The sequence below is a fragment of the Ammodytes marinus genome, assembly GCF_949987685.1.
Source record: "Ammodytes marinus genome assembly, chromosome: 4".
Classification (NCBI taxonomy): domain Eukaryota; kingdom Metazoa; phylum Chordata; class Actinopteri; order Uranoscopiformes; family Ammodytidae; genus Ammodytes; species Ammodytes marinus.
Window position 1 is genome coordinate 11,338,811 of NC_137233.1, and position 16,472 is coordinate 11,355,282.

The following is a 16,472-nucleotide window of genomic DNA, read 5'->3' on the forward strand; positions in this document are numbered from 1 at the left end:
TGGAGTTATGTGAATCCGTTCTATGAGGTACATTTATTAGACTTATGTTAAATAGGATATAAACAAGTTTGTTTTTAGATGTGCTCATTGGAGGGGTTTAAAACTAACGCATCTCTTTCCTATGAGGACTAAAAACAGTATTTGCTCATTTGAAAACACCCTCCATTGGGGATACGATGTACCATGATCAGAGTTTTGCGGCAGCTTGCGACTAATGGAATACAAACTGGCCTTGGCATAAACACACAATAGAAATGTGACTGAACCTTTGTTCTTCTTTTAACGGAAAAACTAGTAACAACAGATTAACAGCACATATATTGAAAAAAATAAATACTAAACATATATATTTCCCAGTATAGTGTTTGTAAAGGCCACTTTATTAGGTACACCTGCAAACTCTAATGCAACTCAACGCAGCCCAGTTAACATTAAATACTTCTACAAAGATGGTTATTGTCCGTCAAATAGCTGTATAAATTCAACATGTGTTCAAATCTTTATGTTGCAGTTTACAGTTGTGTTGAACTGGACTGCATTATGTTGACTGGAGAGGTGTTTTGCAAAAACCATTTAAGGGAAAGAGTATTAGAAACACATTTCAATGTGATAGTAGTCCTGTAAAACACCACCACTAGCGACAACCTCAGTAATAAACATATAGTTGAATTGTAACCTCTCTGAAAAAGTGAACATTATAACCTTCGTAAATAAAGACTTTGTCGCAGACATGGTGTATTGGATTACATTAAATGCTATAGGTTCACCTTCTAATGTGGCCAGAGAGTGTAGTATGTGTACATGTTGCAGGAGTTGAAGAGATCCCAGGAAGGGAAGGAGAGGGAGAGAAGGCCATCTGGGATATGTTCATCAACACAATTTGGCCCTAAAGTCGTTTAACTTTATTAACTTTTTTCTTTTTTTAGATTAGATTGATAATTATGTAATATCCACATACCACTATAAAAGTAAATAAACATGTTCATATAATCCATTGACACAACAGATGAACTTTGTATTTCATTTAAGATTGGTTGTACTCTGTAAAAAGTGAATAAAAGTACGCTACACTAAATTTGGCTCATACATGTCCTCACCTTAATCAGAATATGGTCAAAGTTGGAGTAAGCGATAATTGTTTAAAGACATGTGGAGCATTCATATATCAGTTGCGTCATTGATACATGTATACATCTTAAAGCTGGGGTGAAGAATTTGGGGAGAAAATAGCAGTTGGGATAGAGATTTGAATCAAAATACCTCAACCGCTCCACTTGTTCTCTTTGGTCCCTCCCCTATGGTCCCTCCCTGACACGCTTTACACCAACAACATTGGTGCCAAAGTGAATGGACAGTCCCAACAGCTAATAAGAACAGAGAATCTGATTTTTTTCGGAGCCTCGCTCTGATTGGTCAAAGTGTACCGCTCATGTTAATTTTGACTAGGGTTGCAAAGGGGTGGAAAGTTTCCGGTAAATTTCTGGAAACTTTCCGCGGGAACTTTCGCTCGGGAATTTTGGGAATATTCAAAATTGGGAATTATAGGAATTAACTAAATGGCAGTCATTTAAATGATTTTTTTCATATCCAAACATAAATCTAAACATATAAACATTATGTTTTGTCATAGGCAGACATCCATGCAAACTTATTAAATAAAAAAAACATTACATTTGAACAGATTTATTTGTAAGTAGAACTTTATCAAGTTTTGATTATTTTATGAACAATCAATAATTTCACTGAACAACAAAAATATGAATGTTGAGTCAAATATAACTCATCTGTCTGACCCAACCCATTCAATAAATTAAGTAAATTGCCCCCATGTGATGGAGGAATGCACAGTGCATGTAAGGGGCGTGGCCTCAGTACCCCTGCAGTAGTGCTATGTGCAATTTTTCAAGTGTACTTGAATGAAATCTGGTTGTTTTAGTCAAGATTATGCTAAAATATATTTTTCCCAACTATATTTAAAATCACTGTTTAAGCCTCTGTAAACCTAGTAAAAAGCAATATATGATATCAAGTTGGGTTTCTCAATAATCTTTAAAAAAAATCTGATTTGAAGTTAAATGTTCATAAATATTATAAAACATAGTTTAAAAAACTGCTTTTTACTGTTTAGAACGTTTGCCAGGACTGAAATAACATAGTTAGAAGGATTTAGTGCATTTGGTTGGCTTTACATTTAGTAAATTCCCGTTTATTCCCGTTAATTCCCAAAATTCCCGTTAATTCCCATAAATTCCCGTTAATTCCCATGGAAAGTTTCCAACTTTGAAAATTCCTGAAATTTTGCAACCCTAATTTTGACCAATCAGAAATCACACACCCCAGCTTTAATCGCACTTAATATTCCCGCTAGAATATTCTCTGCATCTCTGTGATGCATGCCTTTGTTTATGACTGTTATACTGGCATTTGTAAACAGCTGACAAAACAATGCAAGCCAACAGTAATGACATAAATAATGTACATGTTCCTTGGATGGAACGGGCATTATTGCAGGAAAAGAACACGCCATGTGACTTTGTGGCGCTTCTACCACTACTTGTCGCTGGTTTATTCACAATATTCTGATTGACATGTAAACAGGAATATTCATGAATATTCCTGTAGCTGCTGCTAATGTGAACACCTTATTTCGAATAGTGTCTTAACCAGAATATGGACCTCAATCAGAATATGCTCTGCATGTAAATGTGGTCAATGTTGTACGTAAAACAAAGAACCCCAATGTTGTCCTTTAGTTGAAGATGTCAGGGTCTAAAACAGGTCAAATATTCAAACATGGAATAATATGGTTTGTAAGCCTATTCTAATGATGATGATGTAAAGCCGTTTAGAAAGTGCTTAGTGAAAGCTGAGAAAATCTTATCCCTCTGACAAAAGTGATATTGATACCTTCTAATGAAGAGGAGCTGTATGGATTAGTTACAGAATAGTAATCCTGATTAGTTGCCTGAGCTGTCCGATTTACATTAAAGTCTCATGTTGTCTAATTGAAATCGTTTCCTTCTCTTGTCTGAATGACAAAGGTAGATTTAAACATCATAATCAAAGTCCAATAATGTATCCTTGCAACCTTGTTAAAACTTTTAAATTTGAAGAAATTCCAAATAGTTGAGCTATTACACACCTATATATTAACTTTGCTACATCAGCTCCTATTCAACAAACCTGTTTAATGTGTTTCTGTATATCGCCATGTTACCTGACTTTATTATTATTCATATACTGTTTTAGTTTAGCAGGCAGTGAGCTTATCTGTACTAATTCACATAGCTTTGTGTGGCCAATTTTGTGCAGAATGTATTGGGTGCTTCAGAATAAATTACACTGCAGCATCCCCCGTAACCTCCCCCACACCGCTTTGGTTTGCTGCTCTCTTGATTAGATCGGACACACATAGTTTCTCTAATCTTATCCTCCATTTGAATATTTATCAATGCACATTGAAATAACAAAGTATCATCTAATTGGAGATAATGTCATAATTTGGCCTTTTAACTTTTAAGTACAGCGTGATGTAACATGAAATACTGAGGTTTACATACCATTTATAGGAGGTACTGTATCTAATGTGCGAGGTCAAAGTTCAGGCTGCTGCAGTTGCTTAAGGAAATTGGCTTTTACAATATATCGGCATTAAGAGCGATACATAACCATTATGTCATAGAAAAAAAAGCCCCTGAGTGATAAGAGGGAGAGAGAGAAGCGAGAGAAAATGAGTGATTATTATTCAGCCATTCGCCTTGCCCAATTAAGCAATGACAAGTAATTGTTTTAACAAATTGCAACAGGACATATCTGAGGCACTCAGGGGTCATTTGCCTTATGTCAAATTATAAATAAATACATAACTGGCTGACACGCCGCATACTGGTGTGAACTAGAGATTAAAAGGCCATATGGATGGAAGCAGGAACATTACTGAGTGTGCTGTGATCTCTTCCCCGGGTGTCTGTAGCCATTTAGAATACAGATGTTCAAATAGCTCCCCGTTGCTCTGGGTGGAGACAGACTTTTCTCTAATGCAATCACTCTATCCTGCAAAGCGGCTCCATCAATTTACCACACGAGTGTGGGTGGCTATTTTTAGAGGAAATGCCTGGCGATATTTTATATGTTGGTCAGTGTCTTCAAATTTCATGAACTACTTTAAACCTTCTGTTACCATGCTTGAAAACAAGATTGGGTTGTGGTCCTTCCCAGCAATGTTCTGTTCTCTGTATCTACAAATAAATCACCCATTCAGAGTTCACATTCCCCACATGCGCTTATTCATCTCAACTCTATGGCTAATGCTTGTAATCCTCCTGGTCAAACAGGCACGGCACTTGCTCCATTAGCAGGGTTTCTCATGTTGATGTCAGGCAGGCCATTGGTTGGCAAGGGAATCTTGTTAGGGTTCTTATTGACATTGTGTTTCATTAACTTGATTAATGACATCTATTGGGGCATGCTCCACAGTAATCAACATCTCTGCAGAGAGGGGCTGTCTGCAGTCAAGGATGGGGCTCTCTGGGCTTCTTTTGCCTGCACTCCACCTGCCTCTCTGTGCCCTGTTCCTATCCTTGAAGCTGCACTCGAAAACAATCTCATATGTATAACAAAAAATGTTAATAAGAATAAAGTAGTGAGCAGATAGAGACCATTAAGTGGACCCCAGATGATCATTTTGAAACTTCCATTTTAGAAGCTGTTTTTTTTCTCCAGAAAATAAGCCCCCTTTTAAATGAAAGAAATACAGCATATTGTGTCCATATCACACTGGAAACCATCATTTTAAATGCTACCTGTAAATTAGTTGGTGATATACAGTAATTGCCTTTTCGGAGAGGTATGGCTTCATTGATGTTTGCTTTGATTTCTTCACTGTTTAGTATTTTAAGATGTGCATTTCCGTGAGAAAGCCTTCTGTAAGTACAGCACTGAAGAAAAAGTCTCAGAAAAGGATTTTGTCTGATATAAAGGCTTGAATTCCTATAAACTATACAGTAGAATTTAAATGTGTTAAATAGTCAGTATGGGAAGGGTTCTGATTTAACATTAAAAGACAACAGACAGTGTATGTTGTCTATGGAGGTGAAGTAACACTGTACCTTTTTTGATTTTCACAAGTTTCATGTGCTTTTTTTTTTTTACAAAATCAGTTCACTTCCGGCTTGCTGAGGGTGAAGAGCTATTTTTTGAGAGCAGCGGAGAACTCAGATTCACAGCATTAAAAATCTCTGAAAATCTCTGGAGATGTCCAAAAAAGGAAAAACCACTGATAAGGCAATGGAGGAAGACAAAGTTTTTGCGGAAGAAATGAAAAAACAGTTGTCAGACTTGAAGAAAGGAATGTTGGCAGATTTGAAGAGAGAAATAAAAAGTGAGAGGGAGACGGAGCGAGCACTGCGGAAGGCTGAACTGGCAAAAAGCATGGACTTTGAACTAAAGGGATTTAAACTGGTTTGTGTCAAAATATAAGGTTTGAAATCGTAAATAAAATGTGCTCTGCTATTGATAACCTAATGGAATGTGTGACGATTGAAATTCAAATGAAAGATAAATGTTAATTATCAGCTGTGTGTTCAGAACAACCGATTCAAAATTGGAAGACTTTCTCTGACTGAAGAATTTGTAAATACACTGCATGTTTTCTTAAAAAAAAAGAAAAAAAAAATTTCTTACTGTAGTAGCTGTGTATCTGTGTATCTGAATCTTATGGCAGTGGGGGCGGGACCCGATAAGCCTTTGGCTTCTCCTGCTTCCCTTCGGACGATAACACAAAGTAATATGTATGAATATGCAATGAGAAAATTATGTATTATGTGTAATTGTCCGGAAGAATAATAATAAAAATAAAAAAAATAAAGTGATTTTGTTCCTTCATCTCTGTGTATCCCACATCTGCTCTTACATCTCTCCCTTTTGAAGGGGTCACATTCTGGGTCAGTGTATGGGAGATGAGAAGCTGCTCACCTCAAATACACCGAGAAGGCAAACGCTGAAGGCCACCAATTCCCAACACCGTATGCCAGGAAAGAGATCAAGAAGCCCCACCTTAAATGCACATCATCAACATTGTTCTCAGTATTATATTTGCAAACTCTCTTAAGGGGAGAGGGCAAAGGTGTGCTGGTGCAAGTCCAAGCAGGTGGCTGCAGGGCTGCCAGGGTTGTTTCTGTGGGAGCTGACTCGGATTATTTGATTCTCTGGTTATTTTCTTGGCAATACAATGATGTCGATGAAAGAAGGTGCTCAAGTGCTGCAGTGAATGAACAGTATGTTTGCAATTTAATATCACATCAACATTTTTTTCTGCTGTCAAGGGATTTGGTTTAATACAGTACACCATGGAGAGTATTTAGTGTTGGAAATCTAACCGAATACAAACAATTTTGCAGGAAAGTATACATATATACAGTCATTTTTTTAATGTAACCTTTAACCAGGAGAATACTTCATGGGATGAAAAAATGTTTTTTACAAGAGGGTCCCAACCATGACCAGCAGCAATGCAGTCTATCAAAATCACTTATTGTGAGTTGATTGAAATTAATTATTTATCGGCTCATACAAACTTGGAATTAATTGTATGATGATGAAGTGGACAAAAACATACTATCCAGTTTTAAATAATTATTTTAGAAATTGATAGTTTAATATTATTATATTAAAAATGTATTGTTTTATATAATTATATTAAAAATGGATCAGGACAACTGGACAATCGTTATTGAATATAAATGCATAATTTACAAAGTTACCAGAGGAATAAAAATAGAAACGAGAATAGAGAAAGTTTGTATGAATAAAAATTATTAATCGATAGTAGTCAAATAGTCAAAACATTTCTAAAGAAGTAAAGACCTTCAAGGAGAAGGTATTTCTTGAGTGACCCGTTCTCTATCCATTATCCCTTACTTAATCAATAGTCAAAGCATTTGCTCAATCTTTTCCTATTAGTCAATTGATTACTTGACTTATCATTTCTATACATTATTCAGATGAGGGTGAAAATTCAGAGTTGCCATAGACCATTGCACTGAGTATGACCTCAAAGCAGTCCTTGAATCAAAATTATACAAAAGTGCTATGACACTGTGTATAGGTCAGTGCTTCTCAAATGGTGGGGCGCGCCCCCCTGGGGGTGCGCCGTGAGTTGTCCGAGGGGGGGGGGCCTTGATTTTCAACTGACCAAAATAATTTTTATTTTTATTTTTTTACTAGCGAGCGTGATGTGTGCTTGTGTATGGTCATAACCGCGCGAAAGGCCGCGATTTGCAGTAAATAAACGTCCACATGTGTCTCTAAGTGTCTCTGTATGCTATTTAAAAACAAATCAAGCAAGTACAGTACACTAATAATAACATTAATGAATTATAGGTTATCGCATCACAGAAGGCATATTGGCCTATAATAATAAATAAACACCACCTTAACTATGTTTACAGTTTAAAAATGTTTTGAATGAAATGCAAACCTCAGTGAATCATTTGCTCTTATTTCTCTGTCCTGAGATTCACACAGACTGAGTAGTCTTGTTTAAATGTTACAAATTGAGCTAATAAACTGAACTTCAATTTTTTTTAAGTTGCTGCAGAAGTTATCTCAACTAATTTTATAATCTAACATATAATTTGATAATAAGGTGATTGTATGCAGAATGCTCGTGCCAGAAACTCATACAGTGGTTTTGTACAAATAAATAAATAGATATTAGCAGGTTCTCAACAGTATTTCAATTTAGGGGGGGGGCGCGAAAAAAATTCTGTCCCCTAGGGGGGGCATGAAAGAAAATAATTGAGAATCACTGGTATAGGTCATTGTGGCAGTGTGTTCCCCTTCCCCAATGTGTAACAATGATGACGTATAATGTTAGCTCAGCTCGAGTAATATAATCTACTGATTAGATAGAATCAGTTTATTCGGACGCTAACACACTTGGAAACTGTTTACACAGACACACATTTCTTTATTTTTTGAGTTGTGGCATGTATTTACCCAGCATCACTAATATTCCATCTCTCGGCTGTCCCTGACTCGTGGCCAAACGATTAAGTGTTCAGAGAGCGACAGGCATAATTGATGAGCAACCACAGCCAAGCTGGTCTCATTTTGCCAGGCGCGGTGCCGGCCGGGGACATGACCGGGGCACCCTGACAGTGTCATCCTTTTAATTAAAGCCGTCCTTCGCCAACTGAACCACTCAAAACTCCTTGGGAACTCCTTCAGTAGTGTAATTTGTTGGAAAGGGGCAAACACGAAGGGAAGAGCATGCAAACACTTGTGCAGCAAGCTGAGGGAAAAATGTGTTTGCCTGTGTTGTCTGTGGGAGAAATCATGTTTGTCAAATTCAGCCCCCGAGTTGTTTCTGAGGCCTATCAAATATAGTAGATAGTCGTGGGGTTACTGAAATAAAAACACAATCATTGCTAGTAGCAAAAACATGGTTTCTAATCTTGAAGCCAAATGAATAGATTGAAAATAACCACATTTGTAAAAGAAGAAAAACTGTATTTGTACGCTCACTTGTGTATTAAGCAATTTCTGAAATTCATGGTTTTAGAGAGGTCTTTGTTTGAGTCTTTTCCATGCCTGCATTGGAAATGCTATTCATGAATATATCAAGTCTGTTTAATTGTGATTTTGTCACCAATGTGTGGTTATCTGTCTCATATTGTGTAGCTGTAACTCACTGTTATGCCTGCCAGGATTGTCTTGAAAGTTTACTTTTAATTTACAATGAAGTTTCACTGGTTAAATAAAGGATACATGAAAGAAAGTACATACAGCACTATACTGTGGCAGAACAAATCCAGTGTAGACTGATGTGATACTTCGAAATGTGCATAAAAGCAGGAGGATGGAAGCCCCTTCAGCTATAGACACTGGACTAAAAGCTGTATTAGGTTGCAGTGGAATCTTGGGATCAGATGAATCTTTGAAGCCAGTAAAACCGTGCTGTTTTCAGCCCTCTGTATGTCCTGCTTTGGTGCTCGGATGGTAAAATCGACCTCTGGCTATATTTGCTTGTGCTGGGATCAAACATTTGACCTCACTTATTGATTTTTTGCCTGTGTGTATCCAAGTTTCATCAAACTTTTTATCCAACTTTAGCAGAAGTTTTACAGGGATAACATCCCCGCCAGCACTGATGATATATGAGGCCAAGTGTACTCACCGTCCTCCCGAGACTTCTGAATGAAAGCATCGACTCCACTTTCTCCGTAGTTCCCCTCTGAGGCCACGGTGGAGACGTAGTTCCAGCGCATGGCCTTGACAATGTCCACCATGGCCTGGGCCTGGTAGGTGTCTGGAGGAACCACGCGGGAGAAGAAGTCGTAGCGGGTGTTATCGCTAAGCTCTGGAGCAGTGGAGGCGTAGCTCACCTGGGGAATCTGCACAGGAAAGAATAATGACACAATTTTAAGCCTCAAGTTGTTTTCTATTGGAACAGTCATGGGAAGAGAAGAGTGAAGAATATGGACAAGGCAATGAAAGTTTTTTTTTTACTTACCTTTTAAAACTTAAACAACAAGGCAATTCAATGTGCTTCACATAAGAAGCTCTAAGAAAAAATATAAAAGAAACTCAAAGTAATATGAAAAAGGCGATATATAAAAATAACACAAATAAAATTGAAGCAAAAATAAACAAAAATATATTCAGACAGACTAAGCAGGAGAACGAAAATTGCAGTCGAGTTATAGTGCAGTGAAAGATAGGAACTGTGAGTCACGAATTGTATTGAATAAAAGGAAGTGGCAAACAAAAAAGTCTTAAGGCTTAAGTTAAAAAAACTGAGAGTTGAAGCTCCTCCAGTTTTCTTGTAGTCCAGATATTTGGTGCATTAAAACTCAGTATGTAGTTTGAACTCTAGGGACAGTAAGCAGACTTGAGGTGTGGAGAGTTAGAGACGGAGCAGCAGATATGATAGGAAGCTTTCTTTGTATGTACCAATTGTATGACTACAAGTCAGTTGTTACTTTAAACGCATGAGAGAGACTTTCCCTTTGCTAGTTTGACTCATGTGATAGACCTGTGAAGACACAGACACAACAGCAAAGATAATATGTTATTTAAATCCTGCTGAGAAACGATTTTTTTAAATCTTGATTTATTCTCAATGTGATGGTCCGCTGGTTTTGTAATTGTTTTAATGTGGCTATTAACATTTAGGTCGGTCAATTTTCAAGGACAAGTGTGAGTGCATTGAAAAATCAGTACATTTTCAAACAGTGGTGTGAGTGCATCCAAAAAGCTGCTTTCCGTTTTCAAACTCAAAACAGAGTTTCTTATCCTCAACCCCCACAGCCAGCCTCAGTGCTCCCTTATGCTGCAGCAGGCAAGCCAGTTCACAAGCTGAGATGATGAGACTCATGAGTACGAGTCACTTGCCAGACATCAATGTCTCTTAGAATCTTAACACGACAAAATGTGTTTTCCTATGTGTTCCCCTGCAACTGTATGCACACGATGGTAGCTTTTATAATGGTAAACTGTTATAACTGCAAGACCTTGCATCATGGCAGGCTTCTTTTGCTCCCACTGCGTCAAAGATCTTAATGATGTGCTGAAGAAAATAGAAAATATTACATAAGAAATTTAAATAGAAAAATAAATAGGTCAGCTGAAGCACAACGCCTTTCCTTGAGTAACCATAATTTTGTATTGGTAGTAGTTGTTTTGTCTTTCAACAAACAGGGCCATTTTCAGGGATTTCACCCTGTCAGATTCTGTAACGGTAAACTGTGTTTGTGTTAATGGAATTTATCATCCCTCTGGCACACGGTGATTCACCAAACAGACATAGGTGTGTTTTCTGGATGCAAAGACAGTGTTCCCTTTTTGTGATGAGGATCTGTCGTCATGTTTTTCTGTCTCTAAGAAATGTTTTAAAGGAGGTGCAGGCACGGCACTCAGTGAAACATGATCATTACGAAAACAGTCCTGTTTTCCCTCAAGATGCCTCTTGCACACATGTAGGATCTCATTATCACAGACAGCAGACCTGTAGGCTTGGGCACACACGCACATGTGCTCACACACACACACACACACACACACACACAGCCGACACGCACAAAGAGGAAGAGAGAGAGAAATAGCTCTCTATCAAACATCTGACTTCAAGGCAACCTCCTTCTACCAAGATGAACACCACTAAGATGAACACAATTATACAAGTTGTGTCTTGACTGCCCCCGACCCAAAGATTTTCTGCAAACTAATACATGTACAAAGAGGGAACACAGACTAAAAGAGAAAACAAAATAGTAAAAAAGTTGGTTAGTTAGAGGTTAGAGGGGATCTAATAAATGATCTAGGTGATACTGATGAATATGCATGAACCTTCATGTGTGTCAGCGTGTTAGCTGTTATGTCCTATGCGCCACTAAAATCCCTAAAATTGTTAGTACACATCACTAACAGGGGAAGTGTATAAATGCCTGAAAGGCCATGCATCATTATACAGAGGTGTTTTAATGTACTAGAAACCAGCATAGGTATAGACATATTGCTCTTCTGCATTTAAATCCTTTCAATGTGTGTGTGTGTGTGTGTGTGTGTGTGTGTGTGTGTGTGAGGGTGGGGGGGGGCTACCAGATGGTGTGAGTTCCCTCAGAATCTTTTAGCATGTTTTAAAACTTAAGAAGAAAGAATGGTGAATATGTGTTGAGTGTTAGTCAAAATGTACAATTTGTATAATGAGGGAATACTGTCTGTACTACAGTATAATTAAATCTGCATGTCATGACTGTGTGTGATTAAATGTAACCTGGAACCCTGTAAAGCGCTTTGAGTGCCTTGAAAAGCGCTATATGAATCCAATCCATTATTATTATTATAATTATAGGTTGGTGGTGCTAGTTGTGGTGGTTCGAGGTGGTATGACTAATTTAAAACCAACACTGTAAGCAATTGCTGTTAATTTACGGCCAAATTTTAACAGTAATTTACTGTATTCATGTATTACGGTTCTTTACTGTACTTAGCAATGCATTGTGGGAAGGTACATTTGAAAAGACAGCTCAGAAGCTCTTAACAGTATGATAATGTTTTAAATTACAGTATACTACAGTATTTTTTGGAAAGTGGGCGGGCAACGGCCTTTTTCAGGAACATTAGTTTGAAATGAGCCATTCCAGATAGGACAAACTTCGAAGGACATGTGCTACGCATCAACAAAAAGTCCAGCATTAGGTCTACTCTGCATTGATCGAGTGGAGCGTCTACAAATGTTAAGGTAATGTGTTTCTGATCAATTATTTACTCTTAAAATGTGGCTTTAGATAATGTTTGAAATTAAACTAATGCTCAGCAGCCTGTGTATCAAGTGAGTATGTGATTTTAGAATATTGTTTACCAGTGAAGATGAGTTAACTAGCTCAAACATTTATACTTAAGCGCATGTTAGAGTCCATGTATGTTCAAACCTAACAGTGTTGAGCATTAGTGAGTCTTAGAGTCTTAGTCTTTAGAGTAGTAGCCTACTGGTTGTTTTTAGCTAGTGGATAGCCTTTAGCTCCTTGTTAAGAGCTGATGCAGTGGAGCTGATTATCATATCATGCCACCTATACATTTGAATTGAAGCCTAATATATCAACTGTTTCAAGTGTAATACATTGTCAATTTTGAACCCATAAAATAGTACATTTTTTACAGTCAGTGTCTAATCTTTGACTATTCTGATTTCAGATGCTTCAATGGTATAGCCTTAATCTGGAGAGAGGCACAAAGGCCATCCGGGGAACAGTTCCCTCCAAGAAGACATGGTGTGGGGGTCCAGAAGAAGTCAGCTACAGTCAATACACATGTATCAGGTCAGTGCATTCTCTCTCATCTCTCTCTCTCTCTCACTACTACACTTTTGATTGAGTGATGAAGCAACATTTAGTCACAACAGACTTCATCAGCTTTTTCAGCAGTTGTTTCTGTACATTCCCAATTCTAGATATATTTTGACAATTTTTTTTGTTGCTGTTTTACAGTCTCAACACTGGATCAAATCAAGATGAAGGAGCAATGACAGCAAGGTGATGGTCATCTCTACCCGACCCAGAAGACTCCTCTCAGATACCAGCAGTCTACAAACAGCCAGACTCTTTCTGGAGCTAAGAATGCTCCTATCTCACAAGACTCTTTAAGAGGTAAAAGACAAGCCTACCTCAAAGGATTATTTTAAGAGGTAAACCACAAGGCTTCCATGAGTTTCCCAAATGATCATATATATGTTTAACAGAGAATGCATTGTATTAAATAAATCAAAATTGTATAGCTGTATTTGTTAATACTGCCCTTAATAAAAGTCTGTTTGATTCACAATATTTTAAGTTGTTTACTGCTTATTTTGCATCACTTCAATATTAATGTATGATATGCATATGTCTTTAGGCCACAGAACAAAACATGTGTAATGTTAGAAGTTTGATATTTTAATTTGCTACATTGAGTTATTGTATACATTACATCTGTCTAAAGCAAACATTTATCAGTTATCTACTTGCAACCATCTAATCAGAATGTTAATTTATTTTCAAACTGAGAAATACTGCATTTCACTTTTATTTTGAAAAACTGTAAAATATTCAACAGTAAGAATACTGTAGAATTAACAGTAACTTGCTGGCGTCTCTGCTGCCAGTATCTTACTGTAAATTTAAAAAAATACAGAAATATACTGTTTTTTCGATTACAGTAAAATACTGTAAATCAATTTAACAGTAAGGGTGCTGTAAAATAACAGTAACTTGCTGGCGTCTCTGCTGCCAGCATTTTACTGTTATTTTACAGAGAAATTATTTACAGTGAATGGTTTCAATGTGTTAACCTGCAGAAACTGGGGTGAAGAGTGCTGATTTCTTAGACCTAAAACATGAAACAAATCAAAATATGTTGTCCCTCTGCTGATACGTTATGAACCGTCTAGAGCCCTTAGGTCGTCTGGGACAGGTTTACTTACAGTCCCCAGAGTTAGGACTAAACGAGGAGAAGCAGCTTTTAGTTTTTATGCACCAAATATCTGGAACAAACTCCCAGAAAACTTGAGGTCTGCTGCAACCCTGCTGCAAGTTCTTTTAAATCGAGTCTGAAGACTTTTCTGTTTCCATTTTAACCTGTACTTTTTATTTAATTTAAATGGTTTACTTATTTTCATTCGCTTTTAAATGTCTTCTAATGTGTTTTATGTATTTCAATCTTGCCCCTGTAAAGCACTTTGAATGGCCTTGTGTTTGAATTGTGCTATATAAATAAACTTGCCTTGCTTTGCCTTGCCTCTTTGTTTACAACGTTTTTTTTTTAGTTGGTATTTTCAGTTTTTTCTAACAAAGCCATGCTTGTCCAAGCTAAGCCAGATGGGTTTGAAATGTATTATTGAGGACAGGTTACAGGTCACTGAGGTACTTCACCTCAGTACCAAGACCTGCAGATGACTCCTTGTGCGAGCCTCAGCAATGGGCAAAAAAACATTAAATAAGGATATGGAAAACATAACAATTGCACTACATTTATGAATGGATGACTGGGAGTTATAAGAGCTTGCCAAACACAGCTTAACACAGAACTGAAATATGTTGTTATGGGAGGAAATATACAAATATTGGATGTAACAAAAAGGCTCCTTGAGAGCTGTTAAGCATTTTCACAACAGCTTTGTTTCTTTTTATCTGCGTTGTCTACATTTTGAGGAATCCCAACACAGTAGCCTGCAGAATGTGGGATAACTCTTAAGTATGCACAACATGATACATGGATTAAGGTGGAGCAGTCACGTGAACACATACACCTCAAAGGCGACTTGTGCACCTGCCGTTTGGCCTCTTAGAGGTGTGTTTTTTTTGTTCTCCTTCCATACATACATGGATTCCTGTGTCCTGTGGAACAGATATACGTATTGATTGAATCAACATTGGGATGTTGGTGCTCCCAGGAGATGCCCTCTACCCTCCCTCCCTCCTGAGTTCCTGACGCATAGCCGAGCACAGTGTGAAAAAAACACACGTATGCAACATTTCATGTGGCAAAAACAAAGTATAAAGATACTGTTCTCTTTTGTTTTATTTTAATATTGATGAACTCCTTGGAAAATGCTGCAGCTGGAAATGGGCTCAGTATCTCATTGCAGAGGGCTAGGTGCAAGTTTACATTTTATTCCTTAATTAACTGTAACTGTGTGAGCAAACTTCAGTCATGGGTCTGGTGTAGATTTGATATCTGTTTACCGCTAGTAATTGCAGGCATCTATCTTTTTTATTATTTGCAAGAAATGACCTTCTATAAACATCCCTGGCACCCCCACAGTCTAGAGCATCGTGTTATTTACCTAGAATCTGAAATGAGCCAGGGTTTATTATTCTAAGGTGATATTTCAACGGAAAATAAATAATTGGTAAGAGGGAACATATTTCCCTGAATAGCATGCAACTTTCTCACCCAACATGTTCTTTGCAGTTCATAGAAGTGCGAAAAGCTGTGTAATTGTTGTTACTATTATAAGGTACACCACACCATAGGGCTGAAAATAGATAATGTCTTTAACACTGTTAGTTGCTGTGAAGGTGATGGGTCACTGGCTGCTCACAAAGATCTGCAGATGTTGACAAGAATAAACAATTATCTCACTCATCAACTTCAGTTTGTGACTGTGGTAACACTTTACAATAAGGTCACATTAATTAACTGTTAATTAATGCTTAGTTGATAACGGTTACTAACTGTAAATGCTAAATTATTGATGGCCAGTGTATGCTTGGTTAGGATTAACTATGCTTAGTTATCTAATGCTTAGTTAAGCATTGACTATTGTAAAGTATTACAGTGAATGTAGTAGGACAACACTAGTTTTGTCATTTGTTGATTTGTTACATTCATTTATTTTATTGAGAATGATGTCTCATGTTATATTCATTTACTTTAACACAAATAACTCATGTTACAAGCTATTCCTTTAATCTGTTTGGAGATGCATATACATTTAGGTGCACAGTTATGTGTCCCATTTGGATTTTTCTTCAATCCTTGACATTCTGAAATGCATGAATTCCAATTACATGTTAGACTATTTGACATTTTATGGTAACATTTTCGAAGGTCCCTAGATCACCTTAGATCAACTGCCTCCCAAAAAAATATAATTTGGCAAAGAAATACTGTTATGCATCCCATAGCCTATGTTTTAGAGCATCAATTGAAGACCCTTTTAGGGTGTATTCACACATGCCGTGTTTAGTTCGGTTGAAACGAACTCAGATGCACTTCTGCCTTCGGTGCGCATCTTTCAGGCAGGTGTGAATACAGCAATCGCACTCGGGGGTGGACCAAACAAACGCTCCGAGACCCAGCTGAAGAGGTAGTCTCGGTGCGTTTCCAAACGCACTCTGCTGCAGTTCGTTTGTGGTGTGAATTTGTCCGGACTCGATCTGACCCAAATGCAGGAGGCACTGTGCCTTTTCTTTCTTTTCTTTTTTTAATAA

The 16,472-nt window shown here is 37.4% G+C and overlaps 1 protein-coding gene across 1 annotated transcript in view; it reads right to left on the reverse strand.

Annotated features, from left to right (window-relative positions):
• Positions 1 to 16,472, reverse strand: part of LOC307249294 (metabotropic glutamate receptor 4-like) — a gene marked incomplete at both ends in the record, with an annotated part of 121,238 nt that overhangs the window by 52,887 nt on the left and 51,879 nt on the right. Inside the window, one exon of the mRNA XM_080025942.1 lies at positions 9,179 to 9,395. Within this exon, the coding sequence (XP_079882068.1) occupies positions 9,179 to 9,395 (217 nt within the window). The remainder of the gene's footprint in view (positions 1 to 9,178; positions 9,396 to 16,472) is intronic.